Below are 26,139 nucleotides of genomic sequence, written 5' to 3' on the forward strand. Positions count from 1 at the left end.
CAGAATTTTCTCCAAAACCGATACGATTCAGATTTATAATATTTCCCCAATATATCGGTGTTCCTATTTCAATCTATGTTTAGTTGCAACAGTTAAAAAACATCAAATTTGAGTTAAAATTTGAAAAAATTAGACAAAATAATATTTTTGGACGAATAAATAACTAGACTTTTCATGATATTGAACTATTAGATTATTATATAATTAAGATATAATTCTATTTTAACTATAGATCAATGATCAGTTTTATAGAACCCCCTTCTATAAAAGGGGAAATTCAATATCAAAAAACTCTTCCGGCTCTGATTAAAAAACAGTTTTGATTTGAGGTGCATACATATAAATTAATAAAGAAAAATATGCAATGCGAAGAAAATTGCCGGACTTGTTGCAATTGCCCCCTTTGTACTGTGCGTCACAATATCTCAAATTTATCTTCATCTTGGAGTGTGTATTGAATTTAGATAAAGTTAAATCAAATTTATAAAACATTTATAAGCTTTTCAAAGAAAATGGAAGACAAATTTAACAGTTCTATAGCAATTATGTCGATACTAAACCATTTGTTATGGATAGACTCCTAAAAATTATTCTCAGAAAATACCTTAATGCACCTCGTGACATTATAAAAAATTTATACGTACTCGAACATTTATTCGACTAAAATATATGAATAAATCAAATAAGAGCCGTATACAAAATAAATTAGCAATGAAAATAAGAAAGATGACTGATTTTGTCTGTTAACTTTTAAAATAATTAAATATCAAATTTTTATCCTACTCTAATTTATTTTTATCGCAAGTTTTGAAGTAATTTATGTATTTTTTTATGTTTTCAAAATATAGATCCTTCATAATTTGCTTTTAATTTATATTTAGTTTTAAAAACTGAAAAGTATTTTAGTATTAATTATTAAGATCAATCACTTCATAATTATGCATGGATTTAATAGTATATCGACTATGACGTCACGCTCAATCGACAATGGAAAAAAAGGAAAGGGCGTGATGGAAGACACACATCAGTCCAAATATGCGTAATTGACATACCTTGTATTTCTAATTACCTTTGTTCTACCGAGTCGGACGTTTCCGGGGACGTTGTGAACATGTGATCCAAGCTAACATTTTTATTGGTTGATGTTATATTTATGTTAAAATCTTGATGTTTGATAAAATTTTAATAAAATTAGTTAAGAAATAAAGTCACAGCAGAGTTTTACTTTTTTTTTTTGCGGCTTGCGAACGTTTAGATGAGCCACCCTTTAGTATTATTGGGACCACTATTCTAAAAGCTCTGTATAAGGACGAGTTTATTCACATAACTTCTTCATTGCTCAAGTAAAATAAGAGCGCAAAGAGCGTATCTTAACTTAGAATAAATGCATTTCTTGTTCCAAAAAATGAGAGTTTAATTAAGACAAATCAATCAAACTCTGAGAATTATTACTCAGAGTATATTGTGAACAATATCACGAATAATATTCATATTTTTAACAGAGTTTAGTAACATACATGGAACATACGGTGCATTACACAAATCATCTGAGGCCTAAGGTCATAATAAACACACATATAAAATATAACAAAAAGTTACTCATATAGTTCAGATTTTGTATATAATATGTAATATCTAGTTTTTTCCCTCATTTATCTTTTTTAAACTGTGAATTAAATTATTTTAAACAAACAAATCCAAGTAAAAGTCTTGATGTGAATATGTAGCAAAGTTTTACAAAGAATTACACAAAAAGTAAAGCCATGATAGGAAACTTTGATTCACTTAAAAATCTTCTAAAACGAAGAGAAAAGCCGACTCTTGAACGATGGGTAAATAAACTTCATTATCGTGCCACAACTTCCCTTCTCCTGGGATCCTGCATTCTCGTTACTACAATAGAATGGGTTGGAAATGACTCACGCATATCATGCATCATGGAAGGACCTGATGATTCATGGACAATTCCAGCCAATGTCATAAATACCTATTGCTACATCATGACAACCTTTACTCTTCCCAAACATTATAATTCCCGAGTTGGGCATGACTCTCTGGCTCCAGGTGTTGGGAGCTACAATTGGGATACGGGAGATGAGTCATATAGAGCATACTACCAATGGGTTCCCTTTGTACTATTTTTTCAAGCCATTCTATTCTACATCCCTCATAGGTAAGTGAGGCTCATGACGCCATAAAAAGTGTAAACTAATATCTTTATTTTCTTTTAAATGTAAAACTTAACAATTGGTTATGTATAACAAGGCAAACAAATAATAAGTACCCATTAAGTAACAAATAATTTAGGAAAATTCCTCGCTATTAGAGTCTTTTTCCATTTTGAGGTTTATAAGTAGCTGGACTCAGAGGAGGGAAATCGGTAATTGTAGTAATAGTTGTGGCAGACTGTGTTGCAATTGAAGGTGTGGTACTTCGAAGCTCATCCTCATCACCTTGAGGCTCATTTAGTTTGTTTTTCTTTACTTTTGGGACACTTTTCTGGGATACATCGAAGGGAGTAGTAGTGATAGGAGTAGTGATCTTGTAGTTGACAGGAGGAAGATGATTAATCGATGAGTTAAAGGAGTCGACAGGAGAATTTATTGAGTTGAGGAATTTATTTCGAGAAGTGGCATTTGAAAGAACAGGAAAACTGATGCGAGATGAAGCGGCCCTCACAATATCTTCAAGTAAGGAAGGGCTTTCATCAACGTGTCTTTCTCTGGACTCAAAAATCTTATCATTGATGGAATAAAGATTTTCGGCTTGATCACAGTCAAAGTTAAACCACCAGTCGCAGATGAGATATTCTTGATTGAAAATGGTTCCATTGGGACAAAGAAATGAATATTTTGTGAGTCCACTGCGAGAGCCTTGACCACAAATGTGAAAAACTTGACATTGAGCCTCAGGATCAGAATAGAGGCCTATAAAAAAAGATAAGGAAAAGATGTGTATAATGGAAATTGCCAAATAAAGAGTTAATTGGACCTCCAATAAGTCGATCATCACAAGAGAATTTTGTTATTGGGACAGAAGAGAAAATAGGATAATCCTCTACTGGGATTCCAGGGAGAGACAGATTTAGTGCCTCAAATGGGTCAAGGAGACGAAGAGGGGTTTGAAGTGTTGTTGTTTCCTCTCCATGAAAGGAGGATATGAATAGGCTAGAGCATAAAAGATAAACATGCACTTGATTCGGAATATGATTCATATTGTGTTTATTTAGTGTAGTTGGATTACTGATCCTCCATGAACTATTCCTATTTCTCGTTAAACAATACTTTTTATATAAAAAGAACTATAGTTGGGATTCTTCGATAGAGCAGAGTAGTGGATGAGTGGGAGTTAAAGGCACTCTGTAGAAAATATTTGAAATAATTTAGTTCGCATCATGGTACTCGGAAAAACGGTCAATTGACATAATTGCAAGTATTGTTGAGTTCTAAGTGAGGAAGAGAAATAGAGTCACAATAAATATGTATCCACATATTTTAATACGTACATATCTTTGGATTTGTCCTATTTACAAGTATATAATTTGTTAGATATATGTACATGACCATCCGCCATGTACTTACATAGTAATCGTAATTATACTATTAAAATAACCTATACTAATTAACATCTTTGCTCCTCTTTACTTTTTTTCCTTCTTTTACACAAAATAATAATTAATTTTTAATCAATCTATATCAAATCTTACTTTTCTTCCTGAATTTTACATTTCTAAGGGAAACGTAACATACAAGTTTAAAAAAAGATGTTATTTGTATACATTAGTAGGTGTTCATTATACTAAAGCATTCGTAGTAGGAAAAACATCTGGATTTGATATTATTATACGGATATAAAGTTTTGGCTTATATAGCTACAAGTCAGCATCAGCTGTTGAAATTTTATCAACTGAGCAAGGGTTTAGTAAGATATATCTATTGTGTGGAGTAAAGATACTCTCAGGAAAGAGATGGCAAGACAGTTGAAGTAATAATGCTGATAAAAAACCCTGTATTTAAACTTTATTGACCCATTCACGCAACCTCAACAGTAAAATAAGAATAACTAGGAATGGGACTTTATTAGAAAACAAGGAGTATAAAACTTTGATCTTTCATAACTAAAATCCCATACCTAACAATGGGATAGAGACAATAGATGAACTTTTTTTTTTCATTTTTATGTTTGTGGCATCTTTCCTCATAGTCCAATTAGTGGAAACCTCTGTCTATCTCTCGAGACAATCAAATAGCATGTGACCACTTACTATATGATTAAAACCAGATTACAATTGTACAAATATACAACCACCTATGTTTTAATTTCTGCAATACTACCGGTCACGATACAACAAGATTTACTTCGGTATCATTTCTTCGTATATTTATGAGAAAGTGAGGTACTTGTTGCGGAGGAGACATGTTACACTCCCAATAACTTTAAAATGTAAAGTTATCTAACCACCCTGTTCTTATACAATTGATTGTATCCCTTTGTTTATCAAATAAACATAAAACCTGGGTTGTCTAATGCTTACATTTATAGAGAATTTCTACATTGACATTTTTGACCCAAAAAGTAAACATTTTAGCTATGTGTTTGTTGAGATATATTTCTATTATAAAACATGAAATTTAAATTTTCATATTAAATGTCATATTGTTCAATTAATATACATGCTTACAATATATTATTAGTTCTAATATTCAGTTCACATCATTTATTCTGATTCAAGCACTATGGAGGAGACTTGTTACACCCCATTTTTATTATATATACTCGTACTATCGTATACTATATTTAATTATGTTTTTTTTTTGTGCGTAATTTCATTTTATACTTTAATTATCAATCACAGTAAATACTAAAAATAATATTTTGTAAATTTTATTACTAACTATTTCTATAAATATTTTATTTATTTATCTAATATATGTAATTGATAAGTATTTACTTTTTTATACTGACAAACTATGTATAATAAAAAGTAAAATAAATGTTTGAATATAACAAATGGAAGTTTTTACATGTTTCCTCCTGTTGTAACATGTCTAATCCTACCTTGTATCATGTCTCCTCTTGGTGTATCAACTTTTGGTTAGTTTTTAAAACACCAATAAATGGCTATTAATTATTGCACTACATCAAAAATACTTTGGAATTATTTGTCCGAGGTAACTACCTATGCCCTGTTGCCCGAATGTAGAATTATCTTTTAAATTGTGGAACTTATGACAGTTTAAAAAAAAAATTTTTTTGTAATATGAATCCTTAGTCTCCCCAATAGTTAATATTTTGAATTCAAATATTAATTATTTAAATTGTACCTTATATGAGTCTAATTATTTTGATACTGGCATTTCATTTTGACCAATTATTTGTAATCTTTTAACTCAGATATTTTTAACTAGGAAATTGTCAATTCTTGTCATAATTGATGAAGGTTGATTTGTTCAGGAAAATAAAAGTTTTTAGTGACCAGGTTTAAAATATGGCACATTTAGTTTTGTTGGTCTGTTTGTTCAAGTGAAGGAAAAGGCTTTGATACAATAGTTTTTAACTTGTTTACCATCACAAATTACATTTATAAATCCTTAAAATAAGAATTTATTAATTAATTTTGTGTCCCCGGTTGATATTATGTCTTATTTTCCCTTAATCAGTGTTCTACACACAGCGCTACCTCGGTAAGACAAAAGTACCTCTGTATATAATTGTCACTTGATACATATGGCTATTTCATAATTCTTTTTTTTTTCGATAAATAAAGGAAATAATATAATTTCTTGTTGATCCCTCGTCTAATATACCTATATATTATATGTTGAGGGAAAAAGTAATTTCACATTTTTCGCTTTATTTCAATGCTCTATAAGAAGTGTTACAATCTTCCGATTTTAGCCAAGTATATCTTGTTCTGTTCGATAACTTGTTCCTAACGAGAATCCAACTTCATAATGATTTATCGTAAAAGTCCTTGTCCCTATTGACAAGGGTTGCCCACTCTCTGAAAAGTAAATACGGGACACCTTTTTGGCAGGGTCGGGACGGGTACTTCTTTTCTAAATACGGGACGATTCCGTTTTTCATGGGAGGGTTGGCATCCCTACTATTAACAAAAAAACTCAGATAACCAACTTTCGCAAGCCTATATTGAGGCCAAATTTGTACTGTCAAGCGCGTAGGCCATAGACAGGAACAGGTAGTAGCCCATTGCCAGGTCCGGACTGTAGGGTGGATACATAAGAACTTTCCATCCGAGATCCCGGAGCTTCTATCACTTCATCAAATATTTGTGTGGTCTGGTGTTATCTTGATGATGTCTTGTCTTTTTTCCCTTACGAAAATTTAAACCCTAGTAATAACTAGAGATGCGATTTGTGTAAGAGCGCGAAAAGAGGGCGGGGCCGATACATATGATATTACTGAATTAAGACCTTTGTTAATCTAGCTGCCTGTTATATGATGGGGGGGTGAGTTACTGCTAAGAGGAGGATAACCTTTTATAATAGGTTTAGTGTAGGAAAAATATAATAACCAGATTTAAATTAAAATATATTTATTTTATTATGCACTTTTAAATAATTTTACAGCAAAGATAGGGGAAGATTTTTCTTTTAAAGGGAGTTGATTACACACCAAGACTTATTAAATAATGAAAAAAAAAAAAAAAAAAAAAAACCACCCGCATCAACCGTTTTTCTTTTTCAGATGGGCTAATTTTGTTTTTCTTTGACAGATCCCTTCTTTAGTAATGATAAAGACTGGACAGCGTTCAAAACATAAGTTTAAAAAAAATTAAAATTGATGTACTTATTATAAATTTAAAGAATAGTATACATGAGTACATTCACAAACAGATGATTATATTGAAATAAAGCAATTCTAAAGAGAATCTAACAATTCAATACCTTCACAATAAATTTATTAAGCCCTTTACATAAACATTAACATAAGTAATCTAACTACAATTCATACCTCTAACCTAACCCTGCCCTACGGTTTGGTCACGGATGATTTAGGTCTACCTATAACAAGATCAAAAAAGGAGGCATCTAATTTTTGCTTTAAACTAAACTAACTAATTTATACAAGAATATCGTCAAATTCTTATCATATTTTTTATAGTAGAATAATTTTTTACGACTATTTCACAAAATAATTTTAATATGAAAGTGGTCCTATTATGATTTTTTCCCATTATTATATCTCACAACCTTTCTTTCAAAAAGTGAAAGAAAAAAAGAATCATAATTATTTGGTACTTCGCCAATTCTTCCTTACTATTTGACTATTCTTAATTTTATAGTTATGAATGGTTCGCAGCTAATGTGTTCATTGTAGTTAAACCAAATAATGCTCAGAACATTAAAGAGCAGAAAAATATATTGGCAATTTTCATGCTAATGTAATAATCCTATCTACTATATCAATGTGTCAGTGAATAAATATTTATAAAACAAATTTCTAGAACTAATATAAAATATTGACAATGAATAAAAAGGAAAATAAATTAAAAGGATTTAATATCTAATAATTGAGTGTAATTATTTTTGTTGCGAGGTATCTTCTTTTTCTTTAGGCGTCGTTTAATCTTCCGAACTTTTCGTATCTTTTTAGTATGAGGAAGGGAGTTTTGGAGGTGTTTTGTTGTGGTGTTAAACGGAGCTGTGACGCGGGTAGGCAACATAGTCGGAATGAGGGGATGAGGCGTAGTAGTAGTTAGTTGTTGTAGAGGTGGTTCGATGGATACGTTTCTTCTTCAGGGACTTTTTTTCCCTTTTCCTATCATGAGGCTTTTCTTTATTTCGAGAATAGAGACTCTCAGCCAAAGAGCAATCCACGTTGAACCACCAATCACAAATTAAATGATCCTGATTGAAAATAGTTCCACTCGGACAAAAGAAGGAGAACTTATCAACGTTGTTAATAGTACTGACTCCACAGATGTGAAAAATTTGACACTCAGTCTCGGGGTCAGCATATAAACCTTTAAAAACGAAAATGTTAGAAGTTTCATACAAAATGAATATTTTATTAGGATCCTTCAAAATTACCTCCATTTATTTTACCCTTGCAGCTAAAAGAAGTCCTTGGAACTTGACCATAAACGGGATAATCTTCTCCAGGCACTCCCGGAATAGAGAGAACTAAATTTCCATGAGAATTTGATTCAAATATTAAATTTCCTTCTTGTTCATCTTCCTCTTGGCCATTTACTCTTAGAATAAACAGAAATGTAACAATGGTCCTCCATTTCCAACTTATAGACATTTCACCTATCCTTTCCGATCTACCAATTAAACTGTGACTCTAAAATACTTGTTCATCATTTTATATGCACGTTTTATTAAATTTCTGTCTTCCTAATTGCAAAATAATAATAATAATGTGTGTTTTTTTTTGTTAATATTTGGAATTTACTTTTCAAAATAATAATAATAATTATAATAAATTGATTTAATTTGAGGTAAATACGTAAATAGATGTGACAATTATATTAATGAAATGATATTACATAGATATACATATATGTATAAATTTGATTTGTGATAACTATACATACATATATACAATGTATATATCAGTTTAGTCTTACTGATAGTGCATAACTACTAAAGGACACAAGGGGAATAATACCCCTTCCCTATTGAAGTATACAGTGAAGGAAATAAGGGCTTTACCCCTTGCCGATTTTGTGAGTTTGCCCACTAATAAAGATTTTCTAGGCGTCCGTAGGTAGAGGGGGTTGGAGGGAATATAGGATTTTTAGTCTAGGCCAAGAAAAAAATTGTAACGAAAACAAAGGAATTTTTTTAAAAGGATTATTTTCTAAAAGAAGGGTTATGCGATCAAATTCTGGGATGGAGAAAAATATAATCTTTTTTTAAATAATTAAATAATCAAGGCTCAGCCCCCTCAAAAAAAAAAAAGAATACATATCTAATCCTACGGACTCTGCTATGAAATTGAGGTTCGGAGACTGGCTAGGCAACTCTATGACCTTAATGGGTTTCTTCTTGAGCCACTCCTTTGTCACCATGACCGTATGCTTAGGGTCATTATAGTGCTGGAAGACACATAATACGATCCTTGAGAAAAGTAGAGTGTCGCCCAAGATTTTCCGGAGAGTAGAACCCCGTCTATACTCCCTGGGATGCACTCAAGTCTTTCTCTCCCCTTAGCAGAGAAACACCCCTAAAACATAAAGTTTGCACCCCATTTATGGCGGTAGGGTTGGTGTTCTTTTGGGGTTATACTCATATTTTTTTTTTTTTTTTTAAACATTCTATTGTTATAATTACTCTATCTGTCCATATACATTAAGTTAATGTAGGTATGTTAAAATTTAAGAGATTTAAGGATAAAAAAAAACCTTGCAGGAAGTGAGCGCGGAAGTCTCGAATTGTTTTGGGGATTCCCATAAAAGTGATGGGTTTTCATTACTTAAATGGGAGAAAGCAATTTGTCATTATAAATATTTAATGTATATAAGTTTTTAATCTTTTAACTACTTTAATTTTTTTTTGAATCCGTTGTTTCGTTTAATCGTACCGTTTGTCTGGAAATAAGTTATATCTGATAATAACCACTGATAGAGTAATTGGAATAAATATTAGGTATGATGAACGTCAAATCATTGTCTTATCTAGTACCACGTAAAGTTTCCAATTTATCAGTCTATGCAAAATACATAAATTTTAATCCGTTATTAGCACCTACAATCTTTATTACTGCCTAATATGAAATTACTTTGTCTTAATTTTTAACCTTTCTCTTTTTTTTTAATAATTATTATTAATTGTCTGGAGAGCGTGGGAAGATATTCATATACTCGAATTTCAAATTATACAGTTCAATTTCAGGTATTTAAAAGTATCATCTTTTGCACATTACTTTATTTTGTAATTGATGAAAATGTCTTTTAATTTTCTTGATGTTTAAGAAAGTTGTGTTGTTTTATTGAAATATCATATATTATTAAATCTCAGATATTGGTGTAGGTTATAACATAAATACTACGAAAAAAAAGACGTGAAATTTTGATCATAAATTGGTCATAACTTCCTTAATATTGAAACTAGAGACATGATTCTGGTATCAAATTGTATTTTTTAACATGATCTATTAGATAAAACAGGTTTAAAGGGAAAAAAAATTTAATTTTTTTTAAATTACCTACATAAAGTATATTTTTCATCAGTGGACAAATTTACAAAATCGTGATGGGATTGAATACTTATTTTTTCTACTAAAAATTTATATTTTATTTCACTAAAACTGCAGAATTGCGACAACATTCTAATTTGATATTGGAATATGAAAGAGAATGAACAATTATAATATATATTAAATTTAGGTACATTGTATAACTATAATTTTTTTGATGATTAAGTAATTACGCTTTAATATTAATAATAATAAATAAAAAGAAATGTAAATATTATAAGAAAACAACATTAAACTCTTCTTTTATTTATACATACCCATATAAGTAAGTACAAACAAACCAACATTCGTATCCCATCCTCAATTTCAAAAAGAAAACAAAATACATATTCTTATTAATATGTATATGACAAAAGGAATTATGTAGACAGAAACTTAGGTATAGGTAGGTAAATTTTTTAGAAATGTACTTACATTTTACATATTATTTATGTTTATGAATAAGGAACTGAAAATACATTGTATTTTCAAATGGAAATGTACTTAGCTTGTCAAATAATATTATATTGAATTGTAGGAATAAGTAGTTGTGTATTGGTGTATAGTATAACAAAGTAAGTTTGTGGAAACTTGGTGTTCTTATTCTTGTTTTATTTTGAAGAAGGTTAATTTTTTGGGGTCAGGCTTGAATTTTAACAAGTGAGCCTTTCTAAAAAAAAGAAAACTGAAAAAAAACACTTCCTTATGTTGGCATTAAAATTTTTCCTTTAAACGATCTTTTTAGGATGGTAAAGAGAAAAATTCCTCGGTTTCGGGGGTGAGGGGGTCAAACCCCTCATCTCACGCCCTGGGGACACCCTTGAATCTTTTTGTACAAGTTGTAACATGGGTGTCTAGCAAAAATAAAAATAAAAATCATGGGGATGTGTGAGTGCAACTTATATAAGCAAATTTTGTAAATTAAGAGGATGAGTTAGTTTTACACTCTGACTGTGCTCCTTTTCCCCTTCTTCAATAATAAGATACCACAACATTCTTAACCGGCTCGGATTACTTCTTGGACTATTCAATCATTATATTTTTCTTTGTACACACCAAGGTGAATAGAAATACAATTTTATACTATAATGCGTGTATGACTTATACTTCACTTCCACCACGCTTTTTAATAGTGATGTCATAGAATATGATTGGTTGCGAGTTTTGTCAAAATTGGTTCCTTTTGCCAGCAGTCACTACGATACATCAAATTGGCAAATCTATCAAGCCCAATTACGAGATGGCCTATCCTTGTATTTCTATAAGGCTTGGTACACACTACAAACTTTCATATCAAAGTTTTTCCTCGTATTATTATACCGAATATGATCCCTCTGTTCAGTAATACAATTCCTCATAAATACAGTGAGCTTTTTTAGTGCAATGATGTTTGATTTGTAAAGAAGCCATGAGCAAATCTGTATTCATTTTTGATACTATATTTACTAAGTCTTTCACCTTCATTTGACGAGTAATGGGAGCAATAAATAAAGCCTGATTGTTTTCTCAATATATAATCAACTTTCCGAGAATAGGATTTTTCCAAATGTCTTCATAGAAATTGCTTAAAAATAAAACTACAATATAAAATATTTATGATAATGCAGAGAGGCAACCCACTTCTATTATATTATTTTAAAAAATTCGATATTATAGGTTTGATCGGAACTTATGGGAACATAATATATTTTCCGTTTTTTTTATGAAGCATATATTTTATCTTCAGCTGTTATGCTTATAAATGACGGAGGTTTATTGCGGAGTTATAATTATAAGTCCTTCTTGGACTCGGAGTAGAATTGAGGTTAGACATCGGAGTAGAATTGAGGTTAGACATCGGAGTATTCTTGCTTATGTCCTTGTTTATTTCTTTTTCCCCCTCTTCCCTTGTCACAGCTGATTGTAGCTAATCTAATGAAACGTCATAAGACTTCAGTTACTCTCCTCCAAAATACTATTTTTTTTTTTTCCTATCCTTCTCTTGTGTAATCCATGAAAATATTCAATGTTTTTAGAATACTAAATATAGTACTAATCAAACTTCTAAATTATTATCAGAAAAAAAAAAAAATGGAAATGTGAAGGAGTGATAAATATTTTTATGTACAATTTAGGGGCGGTCATTTACTCCTGAACGAATCTTGAAAGTTGAGTTAGATTATCACTGACAGATCGATTTTATGTCTCTTGTTAAGTGTTGAAGACATTTAATTATGTATATACCAAAGTCATCTCAAAATATCTTTTTGCTACATAAATTTAGGGCAAATATTTCCATGATTTTAGTCTATAGTAAATACCAAATGTTACAAAACAAAGGTTTATATTCCATTTTCATGATTTGCTGAACTATTAGGATTAAATAACTTTTTGAAGCATGAATGTTTTATTTTATCTATTCTTTAAAAAAAATTCATAATTCCTTTAGCAGCTACCGGGATAAAACTTTATTTTTATCCTGGTAATCAATTTGTGAGTGATTGATGGGTGAGGTTACAAGAGTATTAACTGTAATGGGAGTGTCTTTCAAAATATAATTGTTAATACTTGAGTCTGTGTTATGAATCCAATCTTCTTTTTTTTTTTTTTGTTGGGGGATTGTTGAAATTTGTATGTATTAAAAATAAGTTTCTAAAAGTCACACCAATATTACTTTTAATTCAATTGAATTTAAAAATTATGTAAAAATTGTGGAAACTCCATTCAAGTTTTTTTTTTTTTTTCAATATGGCGTATTTGATAAATATATATGTACTTCACAATTGGATGTTTTTCTGCTGGGCAAGATTTTTTGTTAATAAATGACGAAAACACGCTGAGCTTAAGCTACAAGCGCTCTTTGTTAAAAATGAATCACTCCAAGCTAACAGATAGAAACACTTTGCTTCATTGATATAGATATGTATGCTACTTATTTTCTCGAAAATTAAGAATGAATATATATAAATAGTTTATTAAGGCCTACCTTGGTATTATTAGAAATTCGTATACAAATACACATTATTGGAAACCAGGTACTGTTACTACGCTTTTTATTTTGGTCTTAATTAGCCGGACTACAACCTTTCAAAATTTCACACATCATACATACATTTGGGGTATATTGTATAAGTTTATTCGCACGTCAAATTTTCTCTTTCTATCTCATTCCTCTTATAAGTTTCACCGTAGGATTAGACAATCATTGCAGTTTTTACTTTATATTTATGTATTTTTATAGAAATTTTCTGTTCAGGATTTAATGTAGATAGAAGTTCTTCTCCATGATACTTATTACGTCCATTCTGTAATTATTTTGTAATATTTCATGGTAGATACACAAGCTTTACTTAATGAAATGGATCTCCTCCACCCTCAATTCATGGATCGACTACCAGACCTACCCCCTAGAATACTTAATAAGAGACAAACTCTCAACCTCTTCCACATAATGAGGCCTTCCATTTACTTTAATGATCATACAAATTCCTAATTTTCCGAATATCTCGAAAAGGATTATCTCAATGACTTCATTTTAAAAAGTAATTTCTTTATTACTAAAAGACTCGGATAATTCAATTTCTACTAATCACTGTCACTGTCTTCAATTTCCAGATAGAATGAGAAAATATGACGTTCAGAAAAAATTACACCATTTACCGTTATTGTTTGATTATATTTAGAGATCATACTAGTCAAATTGTATTTTAATATGAACCATCAAATATTTCAATTGTCTCCGTAGCCAGGGACGACTATTACAGTTAAAAAAACTAGTTTGAGTTAGAAATTACGAGAATATGAGTACACATTGGTTTTTTGAGAAATGGATAAAAATACCTTTTAAGATGTTTATAAATTATTAACTTTATAATATATTTCAACAGTTTAAGATTTTTTTTTCTCTTGACAATTACTCGGAATTCATATATTTTCAGACTTTAAACAAAAAAAAACAGAGACACAAACAAATTTAAACATGCAAATGGAATAATAAACAAATCAATATCAAATATTTAGTAATGCCAACCAAATGAAAAAATACTAGGTATTATAAATATTTTAAGACACTCCTGTATAGCTTTACAATGTTAAAAACCCCTGCAGTGTTCACCCCTTCACCCCTCCATCTTTTCTTGAATTTAGGGCATACAAAATATGATGCGCTTTTGTAAGGACAGCATTAGCTTTTTAACTTTCTGTACCGCTAAAAAATGTTATAAACTCATCCCTCTGGAGCTTGCACTCAAAAGTGTCATCTAAAACCGAAAGAACGTCTCTATATATCAAATTTAAAAAAGAACAGTCCTACAAGAAATGATTGGGAGTCTCCATTAAATAGCGAATGTCATAATTGGTCTTTGGACTTCAATTTTATCGGGAAATATAGAGTGTATAGTGTAATAAAGCTATTTTATATACAAAAAATGGGTAAATTGCAGCGTCAGAAACAATACACATATTATGGGCTCTTACTTCTATTTGATATAAACATTCCTTCACCAGCATCTCCCATTCCAAAGATAGTTCAAAGCATTTTATGATTACTTTTGAGACTTTGCAGAATCCTTCTAGTCTTGAAGAGTAAGTTGAGAGTGTCTTTAAAATTTTGGGCACTCCATTGCAGGGATTGCTTTTACAATTTGGCATTGTTTCATAAGAAACTTCTTGAGATGAATGCTCCATAAATGATAATTATTCCAAAGTTGACAAATCCAATGGAGATTCAATGACTTTCATGGAGCTCAAAAATCTATAACCAAATTTCTTGGAGTTGTGTAGTCTTTTTTCAAATAAATTTCTTTTTTTTACTAAAGTGAAAAAAATTACTTTCAATGTCACAAATTGTCGTTAAAATATCAGCTTGAAAAGGAGTCACACGTAAAATATGTATAACTCTTGTACAATATAGTTATTCCATACTATTGCCTTATCCTATATATTTAAAGTAAATGAAAAAAACTTTAAGGCAATCATCAGTTTAGAAATGATGTCATCCTGATTCATTTCAACGTTTTTTTCACCTATCCATGACCCTAGAAGTTTTATTTTACCAGTGTTCTTACAAAGGGGTCATTTTTTTTTTTTTTAAGTTCTTTTTATGGACTTAAAACTTCTGTATTTTCTGCATTAATTTCATAGACAATTATGTTTTCAAGATTTTTCATATTTTGAATAGATTTGAAAGTTTGAAGTGGAGTAATAGTAAAAATTAAAGACAAGTCATATGGATAACAGACGCATTTTAAAATAGAAGTCCAAGAATTAAAAGTAATGATTTTTTCAAATTGATGGATATTTTGTATAAAATAAAAAGTATTGCAGAAGAAGGGTACCCTTGGCAAACGACTCTTTTGTTGTAAAATAAATAATCATTATTCGTACCATATATTCCTATAATGTCATTGGAGGGTCTAAAATTTGCATGTTACCTGTATAAGGTTTCCGTCTTTGTACCAAAATTCTACATTTCGCACATTATATTTTTGATCAAGATACTGAGTACTCTTTTTGGATTCACTAAATCATTATTAAAAGATGAAAAAGATGCATAACAATCCGGTAAAACAAAATTATTTCATAATTTCCACCGAGTATCACACAATACAATTATGTCACGGATATCTAGGAACTTTAATACTCTTGATTTTTTAAATAATTTTTGAGCTTACTCATTACCTTCTATCGCCATTAGAGATTCTGAAGCAAGCCTTTTTGCCTGGAGGCAGATCTTGATCTACATAGAAAAATATTTTCTGCAGAAATATCGCAGTAGGTTTTCTTGATTTTCTTAATATAATATGACATTTGATTTGGTCTTTTGGTTGGTTTTTCAATATTACAACTTTCATTTCTTTCTTATCTTCTAATTCCTCAAGTAAATTCATACTGAATTTCTCTACACGTGTAGAAAACAAATTCTTATTTTAGGACTTACTTCCTGTTTTAATTGGAATAGGTTGTTCCTTCTCCTAGGAACAACCTTGAGATAAAAATTCCCCTCCATGCTCTTTTGTCATACCTATTTTCGTGATCATTAATCTGAACTGCTTTATCAGGTGATTCAGTGAGAACAGATCTTTATTTAAAAATCTGAAGCCTTTTGCCGGAGCAGTAAATCCTGTAATAACCAAAATGGAAGCATTTTTGACACTGCTGTCGGACTCCACTAAACCTTAAGTTAACCTAGCAGATTAATATATAATAATATTAATATATTAAATCAACTAAGAAAAGAGGACTGCATTATTAAAAAACCAATGATCCTCCAAAAATTACTTTTACCCCTCAAAATCAGCTTTTGTCCAATATATCCAAGAAAAGTTGACAATTTTGTAAATGTAAATTTTGTGGCTTTGCTTTTTTTATGTTCCAGAAAAAAAGACTTGCAACTGTTCGTACCATGTTGTTTGTTTTATATTTTATATGATAAATTGTCTACATATACGCGATTTTTTTATGAATAGATTTTCTACTAAACTAATCATTTAAAAACCAAAGCCAAAAGAAGGCTGAACACAAAAATGTATTACTATTCAATACAATCGCCATTGTTGTCAATAAAGCCCTCGACTTGATCTCATAAACGGGAGCAGGTATTGATAATAGTCTCCTTTGGTAGATTCCAGAATTCCTCCCGGACCCTGGACGTCAGCTCCTATTCTATGTTGGAAGAAGATCTGTAAGTCACAATTTAGATTTTGTCGATTTTAGGGGCCTAAATAACCAATTTTTATAGCAATGAAAACCTTTATTCATTCATATGAAGGAAAATAGTTAACTACTGGATGTCAAAATGGGACCAACAATTGGGAAATAAAATTTTTATGTACATGGAAAAAATAAAATATTTCTTTTCTCGTCCCTAATTTTTAACTTACATTTTGGGGGCCTAAACAACCAAGTTGTGTAATAATGACAACCCTTTTTTTATAAATATTAAGGAAAATAGTCTAAATGGACAAAGAATTAAAAGGACTTAAACCTTACTATGTAAAAAAAAAATATCGTTGAATTACCATGTTTTATTATATATTTGACCCTAAAAGGTATTAAAAATAGTTTATTACAATCTTATTTCCGTGTTGTAAATACAAAATTAAACATTGTAATGGAAAGAATAAGTTATTCGTCTCAAACTATCTAACTTTTCTCATTCCTAATCGATCCAAAAAGAAAAACAATGGACAAATCTAACCATTTTTAGGGATTTTCAGTCCATATTACTTTGACTCAATTCAAATATCAATGTTTTTCATCGGAATCAAGTAGTATTCAATGAAGGTGTTTTATTCATAAAACTATTTGATGGAGCTTTATCACGTTTTCTTGTTAATTTGTTCATTTTATGTAATAAAAATATCAACTTTAAGCCGCCAAAATGATGAACATCAATTTTGATCAAAAATAACAAAAACGACGTATAAATCTCATTTATTTATATATTAAGGCAAAATTACCCAGCGCCATTATTTTGACGGTTTAAAATTGATATTTTTATTACATAAAATGAACAAATTAACAAGAAACCGTGATAAAGCTAAAGTGAATAAAATTATACTTTTTGTGAATAGCTCTGGATTTTTGAGGTTTTTTTTGGAAAAATTTAATATTTGAGGTTTTTTTTGGAAAAATTTAATATTTGAAAAATTTAATATTTGAAATTTTTCCCAGTACATTTGATTTTTGTGAATAGCTATGGATTTTTGAAATTTTTGTACAAAAAATGTAATATTTGATTTTCTGTGAATACTTATTGATTTTTTAACTTTTTTCCAAAAATTGAATTCTTGATTTTTTTTCCAAAAATTTAGTACTTGATTATTTTTTCAAAAAAAAATTACTTTTTTGTGAATAGCTGTGGGGTTTTGACAAAAAAAATTTCAAAAACTTTATGTTTGAAAATTCATTTTTTTGCTTTAATAATAAGGATATCATGGGATGTGAATATTGACTAAATTGCGTTGAGTGTAAACTTGAAAAAAAGTATATGTTGGTAAAAAGAAAATATGAAGAATGTTATCAATTATTCCTTCTTATTTTGAAAATTCTAACGTATAAGCGAGTAAGGGAACCTACAGTTTAGGGATATTTCTCAGCAGATATGTCGTCTTCTAAACTATATTTTTATAAAAATCTCTCAGGCGTCGTTTTTATGTTCAATTATAAAAAAAACACATCCTTAGATTTGTAGAAAATATACTGAAAAAATAAATCGAAAAATAAAGAGGTAATCCTGACAATTTCAAAAATGTTTTGAAAACAGCTTAGCTGTCATTACGTTTTATTAAATCAGCAGCAAGTAGCAGTGAGAGTAAGGAAATACACAGAAGTCACACTCCGTATCTTGCAAGATTATACACGTGAATAACCCCACTGTCGATGCGCAATTATACTTTGATTCCAACAAGGACTTACACTTATAACTCTGAAACAAATCATCAGTGTTAATCTTTGTCTTTCAAGCACTAGTGACTAGTTCATAACTAGATGTCTTCAAAAATAAAATAATAATTATATGAGCGTTGGAAAATAATAAGTAAACACTGTTCATGTGGCAACTACAAAAATTATCGTGCTCGTTTAAGGTCATATTTTATACATCTCTACATATCCCTATGTACTCTCCTTTTCTTTTCTATTTTAATATAACGAGTTGAGCTTTATCTACCCACACTCGTTGCCAAAATATTATTTCTTAGATCAACTAGTCAGGCAGTTCTAAAAATGAGACGTCAACAGACGCACTTTGTTTGACTAATACCTATATTCATTAAGCAAAGTTTGTCTATATGAATATCTGAATGGATATAGGAAAACGAGACAATATTGCAGGCCCGTGAATATAGAATCGAACATGTATACAGGGTGTACTGTATATAATGCTTCCTGATGTAAATCATATACATATTTTTGATATAAGAAATAATAATAGTATTTATAAAATATTGCAGGCGTGTGCCAATAACAAGAGCACTGCTTATATTGGTTTTTATACTTGGTTTCAAATGTATAAGTATGCATCAAATCATAATTCATTTACATACATATGTTATGATTTGAATAAAATATAAACATTGGTATGTTAAAAAGAATTTGATATTTTTTTACACGAAACACATTAATTTTTTTTTCTCACTTTATTTTTAATCTTTCATTCTTGAGGAAGGAACACGTCATATGAATTGAAATAAGTTTTATTGTATTGAGTAGTTACGTGGGAGTGGGCTCATAGAAAAACAGAGAAGTAACACTGTGGAATAAATTGGAATTTATTTTCTATATTATTTAGAAAAATTGGTATTTTTAGCCGGTACCAAATTACTTCGGGCAATACCGGGTACTACCTCTAGTACATGGATTATGATAGAATTTGAATTAGTTAATAACGTAGGATGTTTCAAATGAGAGGTTGTATTATTCATACTTTCCTTTACAAGATATTATATCAATAAAAAAGATACATTGCAAAAATGATTACATTTGTACTTTGGATTATCTACAAACATTTTCTGAATATACGAGTAGAAATTGATTTTATTATCTTTAGGCTGTTGATTATATTTTTTTAAGCCAGGAGGCATATCCTTGATTAATTCCAAAACTTTATGTTCCACAAAAATACATAATCTCTACACGTTTGTATTGTACCTATATCGTTCCTTATTTAGATATTAATAGATTGTATTATTGTTTTTGTTATTTCTATCTCTTTTCCAAGTAAGATAAATATTATTTTGATATACCTCTTATCTACAAATGAACTTTTATTTTACGTTGGTATATACCAATGTATGTATATATTTAGTTATTGAAGAGTTGTCTGATCGTATCCATACATCATGGGTACATACGTTCATATATATTGAATGTAGGTATGTACAGTACACACATGATCAAATATTACATTCAATTTCATAGTCAATATTCAAAGTACCTAGATATTTATGTAATCTAAAGGAAAGGATTGATTTTATATCGAAATAAATATTTATTTTAAAACATAATATCAATATTTCCAATACGTTTGGACAAAATTTCAAATATGTTACTCGGCGGAAAATGATACAATAAAAACAGTGGGATCTTAAATTGAAAGACTTTAGTACATAACTCACATAAAATGACATAAGAAAAATCCCACTTAAACAAAGTAAAAACTATGTACATTAATAAATATTGGTGATTCCTTAAGGGCTTTTAAGTTCTATACAAGGGACCATAATTCCTTGTATCAAATTGACGAACAAGAAGAGACTCCTTTGGTTTTGTACGAGGTTCTTGAGGGTTAGAAGGGGGGGAATTGGAAATGGAAGTTGGTAGATGATTTGAAGTTTCTTTTAAATGTCTTGAAAAGGGTAATTCTTTTACTTGCGGATGAAATCGACTTTCATGATGAACTTCAGATCTCAAAGGAGGAAGTTCTTTTACTTCAACACGTGGCTGTTCGATAATAGTATGAGAAACTCTACTTTCTGAGAGAACTGGATAATGCCTAACACTTGGTGTCAGCTCTCGATAATAACTTTTGCGTATTGGTAGAGGGGGAGCTGAAGCGTAGGAGGGAGCATAGGTTGGTGGACGAATTCGACTTTCAATGACAGGAAGAGCCGAAAAATAGTGATGATTTATTGTTGGAAAGACTTTTCCTTGTCTAGGAGGGTCAGAGAGGTGATGTTGTTCTTGAACCTTGGACTGAATCTTTTCCCCAGATTCCGAATGTGATGGAGAATGAAATGATTTAGGATTTGTTGAATGGGCTGAAACATCGAGTTTAGAAAGAAATGAGGAATGTGAAACTTCCTTATGTTTATAAGTTAAAGTATTTGGCTCAAATACTGGATGGGCTTGAACATTTGGAGACTCTTTCTTCCTAGGTCGAACGGGCGGGCGTCCAATTGTAGAATGAGGAGACACACGTGGAGCTTCATGATTTTTCAATGCATTCTGATGATCAAATTTTGATTCTGTTGGATGAGTTGAAAAATCAATTTTAGGAGGAAATGGAGTGGTTGAAACTTCAAGATGTGAGGGTTCAAATAAAGCATTTGGATCAAATACTGGATCAACTTGAATATTTTGATAATCTGGGATCCTATTCGGAACTGCAGGTCTAAATATTGAATGAAATGGTACTTGCGGGATTTCATGATTTGTTAATGTGGTCTCATAATCAAATTTGTGAGAATTTGGCGGTTCTTCAGTATTTTTAGACAATCCAAAAAGAGCTTCATGATTTACTTGTGGAGCCTCTAAATTCAAGTCCGAATAGACAGAGAAAGGTGGAACTTCATGATCAAATTTGAGGGACTTAGGACTTTTTTCTAATTTTCTTTGAAAATGTGGGAATTTATTGTATTTATTCAACGCTGCTGCATGAGGTTCTTCGTAAGCAGGAAAGTGAGGAAATCTTGATGGAAATTGACCAAGTTTATTATTAGAGACATTAAAAGGATGTACTGAAGGATGAGAGAGTTCAGGAATAAATGCAGAAGAAGGCTCTGAATGAGTTTCTGGATGTGGGAATAAGTCTGGTACTTCATGATTTAATGTTGGAATATTTGCTGAAGTTTCTGGATGTTCCATGTCAAATGTTAAACTGGGTTTCTTGATTTTAATTTCAGTTACATTTACGGTTGAGGGTATCTTCTGTATGATCTTGTATGTATATAGCTTATGGTTTAATGGTATAGGAATGGGCTTTGGAGGATGGGTGATGGGAAAATTGATGGGATGAAATATGCTGGCAATGATTGATGATTTTTGAGTCTCTGTCTTGGAATTTGCTTTAATATTTGAAATTTTCTGTTCTCTTTGATTAATGTCAGATAAAGTATTGGTCGAAATCAGGAATGATGACTTTGGTATAGCATTTTTTAAAGTATTTTTTTCTTGAAGAACAAATACATTTTCACGTTCATTACTTGATGATTTTTTCACACTTATTGTTTGTGGAAGAGGTTCGAAATTGAGTGGAAGCTCAAAGCTATGTTGAGATTTTGGAAGTGACTTGATAATAGTAATTGAAGGAGTTTGTATAAGGTTATCTGAATGAAGAAAGGAATTGTTTGCAATATCTTTTGGATTGTATGTCACTGATGTGTTAGGCTGAAGAGCATTGAATGCCTTAAATATTTTAGCTTCATTTTTCGGTACTTGTATTGGAGATTCTGCACGTTGTAGAATGTCATCTTCATTGAAAAAGTTTGAAGTTGTAATAGGAAGTGAAAAAAGGTTTTTTGATGTTCTCTCCAAGTCAAGTCTTATAGGCAACGAAGATACTACAACTGGAGCAGGCTCAATAGAATTAGGGTATCGATTATTATGAAAAATAGTGGATATAGCTAGAGGTGGTGCAGGCTTCAATCGTAACTCTGAAGAATTTACAGGTATTTTTGGAAGGCTTTTTGAACTAGAGACCCTTTCAGTAGCCTTTAAGTATGACTTATTGGTATTCGATATTTCTTCATTTTTATAGTAAAAAGACTCAGCTGAGGAACAATCAAAGTTGAACCACCAATCACAAATGAATAATTCTTGATTGAAAACCGTTCCATTTGGACAGAGAAAAGAGTACTTTATTTTACGGTTTCGATCGTCCATTTTGCAAATATGGAAACCTTGACATCCGAGGTCTACATCAGCATATAAACCTGAAAATAAATTTGGCTATGAGCAATTGGTTTGTATAATAATTTTGTGAATCAAACATACCTCCTTCTGTTTTGTCATTGCAATCAAAATCTGTTTCGGGGATTTCTGATAGGATCATATAGTCCTTACCCGGGATCCCTGGAATAGAATTATTCAAATCAATTTCAGCACCAATTATATTATTTGCAAGTTGCCCATTTGATAAATGACCACTCAATTGCTCTATAACAAAAAGGGAGAGAGTTAACAAAAAATATCTTCTGCTCCCATCCATGTTCCTTGACGTTGTGACTCAAACTGTAAGAGAACAAACATACGTTTACCTATTTATATAATAAATAATAGACCTTTGGACAATTAAATTATTTTTCTTCATTTAAATTTAATAATTATAGTTGCATATATATATATATTTCTTTCCGATAAAGGCATGTACATATAGGACTATGTCTATGGATCAATGTGTTCCTTCTTGAGTGGGGAAACATGAGGAATACCAAAAAATAATTGAGACATTCCTTTAATTAATATTTAAATACATCAATGTTTTTATTTTTTCTGCATATTATTTTTTCATTAAAAAAAGGATTTCCTAATTCTTTGCGGATTTTTTTATATTGCAAACGTGTGTATACTATTAGCCAATAGAACCAGTATACATGTACTTTTATGTATGTAAATGTATGATAAAGTCATTAAATTCCCTGCTGGCTCAGTTCATCAAATCCCCTTCCTCCAAAAGGGGATTTGTTGTCCGTACTCTCCATGCAAGATTCCGACCATTACATTCCTAATAGGATTCTAATAGAATATTTGACTATATTCATTTACATAAAGGAATCAAAAATTCTGAAATCATACTATAAGATAATGGATTTAATCCGCACAACTGACCATAATTTACGTAAGAATGCTTATATCCCACCTGACGGAAATTTTGTTACATATTATAATCTATACATATACGGTGACCTACATTAAGTTATTTTTAATATCATTAGAATATTGAGTTTCGATGCTTTAAGTGCAAATAATGTGATTGTTCTACTTGATTCAATGTTTTACTGAGTACCGATTTTGAAAATATGATTTCCGTGTGCTCCATGATATATTATACAATAAAGTAACAATCCGTTTATTTGCAGTCTCTTCAAAATTTGGGAAGGAGGAAAGGTAACTAGTATCATGATTGGACTTAACAATCTAGTTTTAGACAAAGATGATCGAGAGACAAGGCAAAAACTCTTAGCTAATTATCTGGTAGAAAGTGTCAACACTCATAACTTATGGGCTTGGAAAATGCTACTCGTAGATTTTTTGAACGTGGTGAATCTAATATTCAATATTTATTTCGTGGATGTCTTCCTAGGAGGGGAATTTAGTGCTTATGGAACTCGAGTAATTTTTTAACTATTAATTATAAAAGTCAATCAAGTAGTAAAAAAAGTATTGAATTGGACATATTACATAAACAACATTTTTGTTGTGCATCTTTTTTTTTTAATTCTTACACTTTTTGCAGATTTGATCTAATTTATCAGAATGTATTGGTATTTTTCATTTATTCAGAGTCAAAATGAGCTTATTTGACGAATAAATAGTTATTGGTTACTCATTTTTAAATGAGTAACTCATTTAAAAATTAGTAAAAGTTTCCAAAGGATTTACATAGTTAAACAAATTTAACTATTTGATAATATTTATCATGGTAGCCAAAAAATATTCGTGGTATGATAATATTTTTAAAAATCCATGGAACTATTAAGATTTCAGCAATTAATTTACAGTAGTTTTTGTTTCTTTAAGATTGTAATGTTTTGTAGCTCTAGTCGGTAAGATTTTAACTTTTTTGCCCTTGGATTGATATGGGATGTGTTTGAATATTTTTATAAGGAGAAACTTGAAAATAGTCTTTGCAACCCAAAATTTTCACGTTTGCAGCCTTTAAAGTGCTTTTTTATACAATTTTTACCACATCTACATCATTTAATGTTCTTTTTCACATTGAAGAATCTGAATATAATAAAAAAAACAGATAATAGATAGATTTGTAGATAAATGTTTCCAGATTCAAAAAATATTTTATTTACTTCTTTATATTTTTCGGTATTGGAGAAGTTTGTAAGCACAAAAAAATGGAAAAGAGCTGACCCTTTCTTTGGAAGTATAATATATTAATCATTTTAGATTTTATGACATTTCTATTAAATGAACACATTAAAAAATTTGTATTTTAAAAGTACTTTCTTTAAATTATTAAACTTTCAAGGTTCGTCGATAGTATATAAAAATGTTGCACTCTGTAGGTCACAAAAACATACATTTAATGTGAATTAATGTCATTTTCATGTTTTTCTAGTTAAAATCAATCTTATCTCAATCCAAAGCCAAAAATTTGTCAACTAGTGTAATCTAATTTGATACGAAAAACTCATGACCCGTACGTTAAATACTACTATAATCACTCATCAGGTATCGAATCGGAATTCTTTTTGGAAAAATATAATTTTGATAGCTTATGTTAAATGTACATGGTTGATTAATAAATATCTAATTAATATTGACTTATAGGTAATTGAGTTTCTAGAAGCAGATCCAGAGAAACGGATTGATCCCATGTCTGTAGTCTTTCCAAGAGTTACAAAATGCACATTTTTTAAATATGGTCCTTCAGGGAGTATGCAACGACATGACTCTCTATGTGTCCTTCCAATTAACATCGTAAATGAAAAAATATATGTTTTCCTATGGTTCTGGTTTCTTGCATTAAGTATTGTAACAATTCTTGGCATGTTTTATCATCTAGTTGTTACACGTTCATCAGGTAATGCGATTTTGATAAATAACATTTTTAGTTATTTCATTTGACACCTAAAAATACATATTTACTTCCAGGTATTACAAAAGCTCTCATATTATATAGAAGTATGAATAAGGAATCGAATAAACTTGACTCTATTGGAGAAAACTATCAAATAGGAGATTGGAAGCTATTATTCATCATATCTCAAAACATGGAGCCTATCGTATTTTGTGAGCTTATTAAAAATCTGCATATGGCGTTTCTACTTAAAAAGAGAGAGAACATCCTAGAAAAATAAATTTACAATGTATACAGTACATATTATTTCAGCTTTTTAATTTAATATGTGCTAATTATATCTTATACTGCAATAATAATATTACTACTAATAACTAACTTTTTCGGTAACCACCCATTTCAATGAGATATAATATATATAATTTATGTATAATGAAATATTATATATTTTTACTAATAAACTCAAAGAATTTGTAGGT

The 26,139-nt window shown here is 30.2% G+C and overlaps 4 protein-coding genes across 4 annotated transcripts; 1 reads left to right on the plus strand and 3 right to left on the minus strand.

The window, feature by feature from the left end:
- The first annotated feature begins 1,601 nt into the window (after window positions 1–1,601).
- Window positions 1,602–26,136, plus strand: LOC121114746 (innexin inx2). The gene is made up of 4 exons (XM_040708799.2): window positions 1,602–2,173; window positions 23,985–24,237; window positions 25,411–25,663; window positions 25,735–26,136. The coding sequence occupies exons 1-4, from the start codon at window positions 1,764–1,766 to the stop codon at window positions 25,938–25,940; spliced, it is 1,122 nt and encodes a 373-aa protein (XP_040564733.1). The 5' UTR covers window positions 1,602–1,763; the 3' UTR covers window positions 25,941–26,136.
- On the minus strand, window positions 2,200–3,472 carry LOC121114747 (uncharacterized). Its single transcript, XM_040708800.2, has 2 exons — window positions 2,992–3,472; window positions 2,200–2,927 (listed from the first exon to the last, which is right to left on the minus strand). The coding sequence occupies exons 1-2, from the start codon at window positions 3,212–3,214 to the stop codon at window positions 2,323–2,325; spliced, it is 828 nt and encodes a 275-aa protein (XP_040564734.1). The 5' UTR covers window positions 3,215–3,472; the 3' UTR covers window positions 2,200–2,322.
- Window positions 7,435–8,313, minus strand: LOC121114749 (uncharacterized). The gene is made up of 2 exons (XM_040708802.2): window positions 8,055–8,313; window positions 7,435–7,987 (listed from the first exon to the last, which is right to left on the minus strand). Exons 1-2 carry the CDS (start codon window positions 8,269–8,271, stop codon window positions 7,656–7,658), a joined length of 549 nt encoding a protein of 182 aa, XP_040564736.1. The 5' UTR covers window positions 8,272–8,313; the 3' UTR covers window positions 7,435–7,655.
- Window positions 20,153–23,133, minus strand: LOC121114741 (uncharacterized). The gene is made up of 2 exons (XM_040708791.2): window positions 22,900–23,133; window positions 20,153–22,838 (listed from the first exon to the last, which is right to left on the minus strand). Exons 1-2 carry the CDS (start codon window positions 23,111–23,113, stop codon window positions 20,386–20,388), a joined length of 2,667 nt encoding a protein of 888 aa, XP_040564725.1. The 5' UTR covers window positions 23,114–23,133; the 3' UTR covers window positions 20,153–20,385.
- Window positions 26,137–26,139: the final 3 nt, after the last annotated feature.

This window comes from Lepeophtheirus salmonis, chromosome 3 (genome assembly GCF_016086655.4).
Source record: "Lepeophtheirus salmonis chromosome 3, UVic_Lsal_1.4, whole genome shotgun sequence".
NCBI lineage: Eukaryota > Metazoa > Arthropoda > Copepoda > Siphonostomatoida > Caligidae > Lepeophtheirus > Lepeophtheirus salmonis.